We start from the raw sequence: 12,013 nt of genomic DNA on the forward strand, positions 1-12,013 counted from the left end.
GATTGTCAAACGATTTGCAGACATGCTGCACAATATGAAGATTGCAGCAAGAAAAGCATCTGGCGGGATAGATGATCCACTGCAATGGAAGAGCCATGGACCTCCTACTATCAGGTCAGATGTTTGGGATACAATGTGTGACAAGTAGGTCGGGGATGCATTTTGAAACCGCTCAGCGAAGGCTATACAAAATCGAGCGAAAATGCCTGAAGCCCATCTACACACAGGTGAATCTAGGACTTTTGGGAGTCATCTGAAGAAAATGGTAACTCATCAATATATAAACAAATCAATTTTATAAGTATTGTTGCAAACCTGTTAACTAAATCTTTTATCATTTCACTTCGCAAGAAGCAGAAAAAGGAGGCATTGTGTCATACAAGGATGTGTTTGTTCAAACACATAAACGTAAGACAACGGGAAAGTTCGTATCAGAGAAGGCGAGAACGACAATGGTATGTATTTATTGTATTAATAATCATTGTAATATACAAGTTATCATCAACATTGCAATTCTTAATTATTAATTCATATTGTAAACATTATTTTGTAGAAGTCATATGAGCAACAGATGGTAGAGCGATATGGCGATGACTCTACTCAGCATCCATCATTTGATCCTGTAGCATGGGTGACTGCAGCAGGTGAACCCAAAAATGGTCATGTGTTTGGGTTTGGGAGTAATATGAACACCTCATCAGTCGTTGCTTCCTCCAGTCATGGCTCAGAGACTTCTACCATCAACATCAACTCCAAGCATCCGATTGATTCTTAGGATGATGTATGTCAGATTGTTTAGGACACAACGTGTGACTACTTCCATGAAACAATTGTCGACGTTCTCCGAGATGAGTTCAACAGTTTTTTGCAGAACAAGAGAGCTTCGTTTGCAGGTGCCTCTCGGGTATGAAAGTTTCATGTGATGTATTGCATGTCATTAGAGTTCATAAAACTTTGATTGCCTTAACTTAGGTGCATTGCATATAATTTATTTCAGTATATTTTGTTTGTCAATACTGACCTTTTATATAATATTTCAGTATAATATTTTTACTGCCTTAGAACACATATGAGCATGATAGAATCACATATACAAATTTTTTACTGCCTTTGAACACATATGAGCACGATAGAATCACATATACATTTTTTTATTGCCTTAAAACACATATGAGCATGGTAGAATCACATATATAGTTTTTTTACTGCCTTAGAGCACATATGAGCATGGTAGAATCACATATACAAATTTTTTGAGTGCCTTAGAGCACATATGAGCATGATATAATCACATATACAGTTTTTTGCCTGCCTTAGAACACATATGAGCATGATAGAATCACATATACAATTTTTTGACTGTCTTAGAGCACATATGAGCATGATAGAATCACATATACAGTTTTTTTGACTGCCTTAGAACACATATGAGCATGATATAAACACATATATAGTTTTTTGCATGTCTTAGAACACATATGAGCATGATAGAATCACATATAAAGTTTTTTGACTGCCTTAGAGCACATATGAGCATGATAGAATCACATATACAATTTTTTTTACTGTCGTAGAACATATATGATCATGATATGATCACATATACAGTTTTTTGCCTGCCTTAGAACACATATGAGCATGATAGAATCACATATACAATTTTTTGACTGCCTTAGAGCACATATGAGCATGATAGAATCACACATACAGTTTTTTTGACTGTGTTAGAACACATATGAGCATGATATAATCACATATACAGTTTTTGTCTGCCTTAGAATACATATGAGTATGATAGAATCACATATAAAGTTTTTTGACTGCCTTAGAGCACATATGAGCATGATAGAATCACATATAAAGTTTTTTTGACTGCCTTAGAACACATATGAGCATGATATAATCACATATACAGTTTTTTGCCTGCCTTAGAACACATATGAGCATGATAAAATCACATATACAGGTTTTTGACTTCGTTAGAGCACATATGAGCATGGTAGAATCACATATAGAGTTTTTTTGACTGCCTTAGAACACATATTAGCATGATATAATCACATATATAGTTTTTTGTCTACTTTAGAACACATATGAGCATGATAGAATCACATATAAAGTTTTTTTACTGCCTTGGAGCACATATGATCATGATAGAATCACATATACAGTTTTTTTTACTGCCTTAGAACACATATGAGCATGATATAATAACATATACAGTTTTTTGCCAGCCTTAGAACACATGAGCATGATAGAATCACATATACAGTTTTTTGACTGCCTTAGAGCACATATGAGCATGATAGAATCACATATACATTTTTTTTGACTGCGTTAGAACACATATGAGCATGATATAATCACATATACAGTTTTTTGCCTGCCTTAGAACACATATGAGCATGATAGAATCACATATAAACTTTTTTGACTGCCTTAGAGCACATATGAGCATGATAGAATCACATATAAAGTTTTTTTGACTACCTTAGAACACATATGAGCATGATATAATCACATATACAGTTTTTTGCCTGCCTTAGAACACATATGAGCATGATAAAATCACATATACAGGTTTTTGACTGCCTTAGAGCACATATGAGCATGGTAGAATCACATATAGAGTTTTTTTGTCTGCCTTAGAACACATATGAGCATGATATAATCACATATATAGTTTTTTGTCTGCTTTAGAACACATATGAGCATTATAGAATCACATATAAAGTTTTTTTACTGCCTTGGAGCACATATGATCATGATAGAATCACATATACAGTTTTTTTTACTGCCTTAGAACACATATGAGCATGATATAATAACATATACAGTTTTTTGCCAGCCTTTGAACACATATGAGCATAATAGAATCACATATAAAGTTTTTTTACTGCCTTAGAACATATATGAGCATGGTAGAATCACATATACAGTTTTTTTACTGCCTTAGAGCATATATAAGCATGGTAGAATCACATATAGAGTTTTTTTACTGTTTTTAGAACACATATGAGCATGATTGAATCACATATAAAGTTTTTTTACTGCCTTAGAACACATATGAGCATGGTAGAATCACATATACATTTTTTCGTCTGCCTTAGAGCACATATGAGCACGATTGATTCACATATACATTTTTTCGACTGCCTTAGAGCACGATTGAATCACATATAAGTTTTTTTTACTGCCTTAAAAACACATATGAGCATGATAGAATCACATATACAGTTTTTTTACTGCCTTAGAACACATATGAGCATGATAGAATCACATATACAGTTTTTTTACTGTCTTAGAACACATTTGAGCATGATAGAATCACATATAGAGTATAATTTATTTCAGTATATTTTGTTTATCAATACTGACTTTTCTTTTCTCGTGTAGGTTGTTGGCGATAATCAACATAGTGGAGTTGAAGGGACAGATCAAGACAATGAACAAGAGAACGAACAAAATCTTGGCGATGATTAGATTCATGTGTTGAATTTGTTCTACCTTTTTTTTGTTTCAAAAATGTAAAAGTTGAATTGTAAATAATTAGAACTTGCGAATTTTACAGTGGATTGATTAATTGTTTTAGTTTCCTTTTATATGTATTTTAATGTGTACTTTGTTTTTTATTCACAGGAAATATAAATTGTACAGGAAATATAAATTGTATCACGAGAAATTTTTTCTCGATATTTAATTTTTAAATATTTTTTTTATTTTTTTCCTTGTTTACGACAGATATATCCGTCGCTAATTACTATTAGCGTTGAATGTAGCGATGGATTAGCAACGACTATAAATCCGTCGCAACACCAAAATTGTTGTATAGTAACAACGACCTTGCGATGGATGTTGGCATTCGTTATTTTGTCGCAACTTAGCGACGGAACTGGCGACAGATACATTCCGCTGCTACTTAGCGACGAAATGTGCGACATATATATTTCGTCGCTAATTAGCGTCGAAAAATTTACGATGGAAGTTATCCGTCTCTAATCCGACACTAATCCGTCGCTAAGCTGTTTAGCAACGGATTAGCATTGGATTAGCGACAGATTTAGGCCGTCGCTAATCCACAAGTTTCTTGTAGTAGTTGACCCACTGCAAGCATAGGAGACTGAACATTAAACATTGAACATAGTAAGTGAGCATTTGCTATCATTTAGGGAAAGCCCAGAAAGAGAAAGAAAGAACTGGAGAATAAGCTTGAATCTAAGCATTTGATGCACGTTTGCTCACCCAAAAATAATCATATCATCAGCATAAATAAGAATATGGTCTGAGAAATCTGAAACATCTAGAGGATCTAGCGCTTCTCGGCAGTACGCTTGAGCAACACCACGAGACCCTCAACAATGGCATTGAACAACAAAGGCGAGAGAGGGCAAACCTTGCCTTAATCCATGCCCCAACTTGATCTGGCCACCTCTAGTGACATTAATCTTAATCATGGCCTAAGCATTAGAGGCCAATTCCCTCACCGACCCAGAAAAACAACGACCAATGCCAAAATTGGATAACATTTGAAATAAGAAGGACCAATGCACATAATCAAAGGCTTTATGAAAATCTAATTTAAGAGAAAAATAAGGTTGGCCACTAAGATGTAAGGAGTGAATGATTTCAGAGGCCAAGATGAATGAATGGTGAATCCTCTTATTGTGGATAAAGGTGAACTGAGAGTTTGAAAAAAATTGGTGAGCTACGACCTTCAACCTATTAGCCAACACCTTGGCAATCATCTGATAAAGGGCACTCATAATAGAAATCGGGCGAAACCTAGAGATATCAGTGGCAGCATCATCTTTCAGAATTAAAGAAATAATTACCAAGTGGGTTTGAATAGGCAATCTGGAGTTGAGATAGAACTCATCAAACATGTTAATAACATCAGGCTTCACACAAGACTAAAAAATTCTGAAGAAATCCACATGAAACCCATCAGAACCTAGAGCTTTCTACTCTGACAAACCTTTGATGACCCTAAAAATCTCATCTTCAAAAAACTTCATTTGCATAATTCTGGCTTGATCTTGCTGAATCGAACCAACAGAAACAGGACCAATGACACCTTTCGCAGTAAGTGAAATAGAATATAAATCTTTAAAATACTGAGTGACAGTTGAAATAATGTGTTGATTAAGGTACGAAACACTCCCAATGGTGATTGATGGGACGACATTCCTCCTATGACGATGAAAAGCATATGAGTGAAAAAATTTAGTATTATCGTCTCCGGCCGCAAGTCATTTCACCCTTACCCGTTGCTTCCATCTAATTTTCTCTTTGACCCTCCAGTTCTTCAAAAGCGTTAATAACTCAATAGATCTGGCCTGCAAACTCTGCAGGTGTGAATCAGATAGAGACTCTGGGAAAGGCATAGTTTGATACAATGCTGAAATCTCTTGCTCCAAAGCAGTCATTTGCTGAAATTTAACCACATCTCGATTATGGAGCCAAGCTTTAATATTTTTAGTGAGACAAAACAATTTCTCATGACATCCGATAGTCTCCCACTGCTCATTGGAGGGCTTGTTCCAAGAGTCTAAAATAATAGTGTGAAAGTCTGGCTCTTGGAGCCACCATTGTTCAAACACAAAACTCCTGGCGTATTTAAAACCATCCCCTCAAATAGGGATTAACTGACCATGGTATGCTAGCAAGACACACTTGATATCGCGAATGAGATCCAACAAATTTGGAGTGACAAAAACCCTGTCAAGAACTCTGCAGCATGAGTGAATCCGCCTATTCGACCAAGAGTAACGCTCCCCAATAAAAGGAATTGGGTAAAGGTGATGCTGATGAACAAAATCTTGAAAACCTCGCATAGATGGATTGGGAAGAACGAGGTTATTAGAATCCTGAATAGGCAAAAGACAATTAAAGTCCCCCATAAGAAAATGGCACTCCCTGTTTGAGATGATGATCATATTTAAGTCGTTCCAGAAAGCAGGCCTCATGACAGCGTGATTAGGACCATACACAACAGTGACCACAACCCTTCTGTCACTGTCTTGCAAAGTGAAGGCAACAGACAATGAAAACGGACTCATGTCCAGTTGATAAATATTTAAAGATTGCTTCCCCTAAATAAGGATACCACCGGCATGGCTGACCGCAGGCTTAAAAAAATAGTCAGCACCCCTCCATATATCAAAGGCAACAAAACGAGAAACTTCATTCATCTTAGTTTTACAAATAGCAATCAGGTCAGGCTTCTCCTGTCTAACTCAATTAGCCAGAAACCTACGCTTAGAGGGGTAATTCAAGCCCCTGATATTCTAACAAAGAGACTTCATGACACATAATCTGAAAAAATTTGGGGAGTGTGTGGCCTCGCCGACCTTCGTGGAGACCTGCCATCAAAAGTCGTAACATTGAGTGGGTTGCTCCTCTTCCTTCTACTACCATTGCTAATATGTTGGTGTCGAACAACTCCCGTACGCTCAGTAGCCCTCGAAGAACTGGCAGAATCACCCCTTAGACCAGAGACAACATCAAGTGAAGGACCTAAGGAGCCACCTAGGATAGTAGAGACTACCGAAATGGTAGATACCATATCAATAGTTATATGAAGCAGTTGCGATAAGGAGAGAGAGATATCAAGCATTTGGGCTACCTCTTCAACCTCAACACCCAAAGGCGACAGAGGGGGGGACTGTCGAGGAATGGGTGGAGCGGAAGGGAGAGCCACACTTGAGAGAGCCACACACCTCCAAGAACTACACACAAAATCAGTAACGATAGAGGCAGTAGTAGTGGCCTCAGTGACGTCCGAAATATAAAGAGAGCCCGCATCCATACATGAACCAAAGACATCCAAGAGATTGAAAAATAATCGATGCTTGAGTCTGAACGACAGGTCAACATCGAAACCCCATCATCGAAGGGTGAATGTTGCGCCCCAGTCATTAAGAGCATCCTGAATGATATGGAGGGCCCTCTGATTTGCTCCCAAGGAGTGATCAGAAGCAAGACCCCAGAAAACACGCGACGAGCGACTCATGAGGAAGAAAGGAGAGAAAGAGCACCTGACTGCCGAAGGGATGATGGACGGTTGCAGTGGGAGGTTGACCTCTTCAGCAGTCATAAAACCCCCAAAACGCCAAAGAACTTGTTGCTTGAGGGATGGTGGGCGATTGCAGTTGGTGTTGGCTTCGATGCGGTGAGGGACGACGCTGCAGAGGTTGGGCGATGGTGGCTCTGATGCGGTGAGGGACGACACTGCAGAGGATGACCCTAAGGTCGGGCGACGACGGGGCGTAGCTGGAGAGGAGGTCGAGCGATGGTGGCTCTGGCACAACGAGGGGTGTCGTGCAGGGGAGGTCTGCCGACGGTGGCTCCTGAGCGGCGATGGGCGTCACTGCAGAGTTGGTCGGGCGATGGTGGTTCCCGCGCGGAGAAGGGTGTCACTGCAGAGGAGGTCGGGTGATGGTGGTTCCGACGTAGCGAGGGGCGTCACAGTAGAGGAGGTGGGACGATGGTGACTCCTGCGCAGCGAGGGGCGTTGCTGCAGAGGAGGTCGAGAGGTCGGGCGATGGTAGCTTCGGCGAGGGACAATGTTACAGAGGTCACTACGCTTATGAGTCATCGGAACGTCTCCGGCGTCGATGGGTGCCGGGGTTTCTAGAAAAAAATGCGGGTTAGGGCAGGAAGAGTGTAGGAAGAAAGGAAAGGGAAGGGGGGGAGGGTTATCGAGAGAGACTTCAGGTGCGGTCGCAGACTACAACTAGGGCAAAATAGGAGAGAAGAAGGGCGAGGGCTGAGGGAGATTGGGGATAAACGACCCTCTGAGCAGGGCTTCCATTGAGAGGACAATGAGCTTTCGGCGAGTGAGAAACCACGGAGAGATAGAGAATTGGGGGTAGCGTTCGGCAATAACGAGTTGGGCTTCTGGAGAAGAAACCTTCAGCGAGCAGGATCAGTTCTGGTGTGACACAGGTCAGGTTGAGGGTTTTGGGGGGGGGGGGGGGGGGGAGAGAACGAGAGAGAGAGAGAGAGAGAGAGATTCTTTTTTTTTTCTTCAAATGCCATGTCAGAGAGATGATGATTCTCAGGAAGCATCAGAAACAGTGTTAAGCTCAATATGCTGGACTGTAATTTATTACTTTAATGAAAGAATAGTTCCTTAATTTTCCCCAAGTTGGCGTTGGAGTCAACAGCAAGTACCAGAAAAACAAGCTTTCGAGTCTTTAACAACTGAGCGTGATTATCACAATCCTAAATGCAGTACGACAAGAATTTTGGCATCCATCACAAACCAGTTAAGTCTTTTTCTTTTTCCTTTTTTTTCGACGTAGAAAAACCTTTTACTTTTAGCTTTAAGCTTAAACACAAAGAATCATGGTAGGCCTTTCGATATGTTAGTTTCCTGCAAAAGTAACTTGGCACTAACCTGAATGAAGTGATGAAGCCATTGACTTCTTGTCTAGTACCATTGTAGTCACCATCTGAGCTTTGCATTCGTAGTCCCAAGCAATGTTGTCAGTATCCGTATCTGCCCTGAATCGTTGGCCAATCATTCAGCTGTATCGGCGCCGCTACTCTAAGTGAATCATTTTGTAATGTGGCACGTTAAAATAATAATAATAAATTTATTTTTAGTATTTTTGCATTTATTTAAAAATAGCTGATTCAGGGGTGAAGTGTATCGCTTTTTTGGCGATGCGATGCTTAATACTGATAACATTCCCAAGGATGGTCTTGAGGTAACCATAGTGTGGATTGTGAGAATCAAAATCCTAAAATAGATAAATAAGTAACATAATTAAAAAATAATCATCTAATATTAAGCACAATAAAGCAATCACAAGTGTCTGGCATATGTCGCCTCTTCAGGAACACAAGTCTGAAAGTGATCAATAAAGCCCATAATGATTAGCACTTAAACATGGAAATGACTGAATGAAGTGCCATTCTGCCAAAAAAATGCTCAGATCAATATAGTCCAAATTAACCAACAGAAAGCTTAGACCCATATTAAAAAATATATGAAGAATCAGCAATCCTACTCCATCTTTGCACAACACAATTTGGGAAATCCATCCATAGCAGTGGCAACCTATACCATTTTTCTCTTCAGAAAAATGATCATGAGAACTCAATAGCCCCAGATACAGATGAATGCAGTAGCGTTTAGTCAATGAACATGAAGACTGATGCGGATTGATGAACAGATGATTACATAAAGCACATATAAGAATTTGCTCAAACGACTCCAAGGTCCTGAAAAGAAAAATCTAGATCCCATAATGAGGCCAGAGATCAAACAGAACAGCAGCCTAAAGCTGATAATAGAACTGCTAAGGCATTCTACAAATCCATCAGCCACAAATAACTTTAGAAATAATCAGAACAGAACACCAAGTTAACATGCCCCTGATTGAACTACAACATTATATGAAAATAAATCTAAGAAAATGGAAAGAAGAATATGATGATGGCCACCATAGACGGGCAACTGAAACTGAAAGTACTGGCGCCAGAAAAATAATTTGAACCACTGGTTGCTTTCTTGCAGTTAATGATCTTCATTAACAATTTAAATAACAATGTAACAGTTTTGTCTCCATATTGTGTTATTCTTGAAATGGAAATTCTTAGAGCATTGAAGGTATCAAAGAAAAGAAAAAGAGAACTGCTTCTAGGCACATGATGAGGAGATCTCACATTGTTACCTCTTTAGCATAGCAATTCAGGAAAGAATGAATAAAAAAGAACAAGATTCCATGAACTGTATGTACACTCTTGTTTCATTGCCAAAACTCAGCCAGGATCTGCGCCGTACTCAAAATGTTCATAAGACTCCGGTAGATGAATGACTGCAGATATCAGGCAATCGACCCCAACTATAGCCTCAAAACTTGTTTAGTTTTCTGCACACCTAGAACAAAAGAATTTCATTTGGCGTGATTTGAATTAGGCTGGAGCCTAAACCTGCAGGCATGGTGGAGGAAGAGGCCGTACACGATGGAAATCAGCATGCTTGCTACTAATAATAGCATTCCCTACAGAAATTTGAGCTTCCTCTTCCTTTTCCATTGCATTTTGCTTCTGATCATCGCCAGTCCAGAAAGATTTAAATCCAGAATCACCATCAGCTTCATCATCATTAGGAGCAGGAAGGTTAAGATCGAGAAAATCTGCAATTACAGGCACCTGCTGTTGAATCAAAATTGTCCTACAAGCATCTCCTCTGAACTCTGAATCTCCAACTGGGGCAAGATGAGACCTCTTGTGACCTCCTAATGCTTGGCCAGAAGTGAACACCTTCAAACAGATTGGGCACTGGTGCAGTTTTACTTTCTTCAACCGCATCTCGGCCTCCTCGCCTGAACTTCTGTTCTCTATCACGTTATCAGTTGACTTTAGCTTATTTTCTGCCATGGCTGCATCATCTTGGTCTGGCAGCAAGATGTCATTTTCAGTGCTATTTTTCTCATTGTTATCGATTCTCGCAAAACAGCCTTTCACCTTCTTGTGGCTTGCCCTGTGTCCGCCTAGTGCCTGGTATGAATGGAAGACTTTGTTGCAAGTAGCACACTCATATCTTGCTTGCTTGGAAAGATGCTTCCCCAAACTCGATTCAGAAGAATCAATCCTTGCTTCTTTGTGGGCATTCCTTCCCAGTTCAGTACCATAGAGATCCAATCTGGACTGCCTGAAAGAGTTCTTCAGTTTCGAATCTGATCCTTCATAGATCATTCCTTGACATTCATGTCCTGATTCTTTCTTGAGTTCAGTTACAGAGACAACATTATTCCTGCTTTCATGGAACCCACCATGAGCATCGAATTTAGCCTTTTTAGACTCATCCAAAGCAATTCCTGTTCTACCATTATCGGCAGCATTGAACTCAGTATTGAACAGGACGTCCCTGAGATTCTTCGCAATACGATCGTCAACATGGACAGACTTCTTGTTTTCTTCACCAGCTTCCCTCTGGAGACCTGATCTCAACTCCCCAGACACGGAACCATTGTCAGATGACTCCTGTAAGCTCTCTGTCGAACTGCTCTTCCAAACATCCCTAGACAACATCATCAAAGAAATAGCTACATCTTCCTGCCCTTGTTCAATATCACAAACAGACGATGAATTTAAGCCTGAAAAACCAGAGACCGACGTCGAGACGGTGTGCCGAGCGATCCTCTTTGATCTCCTCCTCTTTGGTCCACATTCATTATCTGAATGACCATCCAAAACATTCATCGGCTTCTGCTCTTCACTCCACGACCCTTCATCCAAGCTCTGTGACCACCTCTCGGAATGACTCCGCATGTGACCGAAGAGTGCCTTCAATGAAAGGAACCCCTTCCCGCAATCCTTACGCACCCTGATATCCTTACCAACTAGACTAACAGAGTCGGAAAACCTACAAGACCTCTTGGGGTTCTCTCTCAGACCATACCCACCTTGATTGTGACTCTCAGAACCACCCACTTCCTCAATCCCACGATCACCAACTTTCCTCCTCTGATTCCTCTCATCTTCTTCAGTTGATGGCATGGTCATATGAGACCTCATGTGGCCACCGAGCGCCCTCCCACACATGAACTTCTTCTTGCAGTACCTGCAAGAATGCCTGTACTCTTGGTCATCCTCCATCAACAACTACTCAGAATTCACCACACCCAGGATCAGAGAACAAGGAATCCAGCTAAATGGTGCTGAAATTCAAGAGCAAATTCTCAACTGGGTACCATGCCTCAGCTCAAAAATTGAAATGGGAAAATCACCAAAGGAAGCAGGGAGATTGCAGAGGGACCGAACTTGGGTTTCAGACAAAGGACAATATCCTAAAACAAGATCACCGGTTTCCTGCAAATGGGTACTCAGAATTGCATGCTGGGAGAGCGATCAAAAGTAAAATCATCAATTGGGTAGCACAAGGAAAACCCGAAGAACCCAGGGAAAATGCTAAAAAATGGCAGAGAAAACCATCTCCGAGAAGACGCAGGAACAAGATCCAAGAGCTCAAAGTACTAAATTTCCCAACTGGGTTTCA

The 12,013-nt window shown here is 40.1% G+C and overlaps 1 protein-coding gene across 1 annotated transcript; it reads right to left on the reverse strand.

Annotated features, from left to right (window-relative positions):
• Positions 1–9,936: 9,936 nt before the first annotated feature.
• Positions 9,937–11,613, reverse strand: LOC149837645 (uncharacterized). Its single transcript, XM_090008082.1, has 2 exons — positions 10,480–11,613; positions 9,937–10,377 (listed from the first exon to the last, which is right to left on the reverse strand). The coding sequence occupies exons 1-2, from the start codon at positions 11,611–11,613 to the stop codon at positions 9,937–9,939; spliced, it is 1,575 nt and encodes a 524-aa protein (XP_089864208.1).
• Positions 11,614–12,013: the final 400 nt, after the last annotated feature.

This window comes from Nuphar pumila, chromosome 5 (genome assembly GCF_984573655.1).
Source record: "Nuphar pumila chromosome 5, dmNupPumi1.hap1.1, whole genome shotgun sequence".
Taxonomy (NCBI): Eukaryota; Viridiplantae; Streptophyta; class Magnoliopsida; order Nymphaeales; family Nymphaeaceae; genus Nuphar; species Nuphar pumila.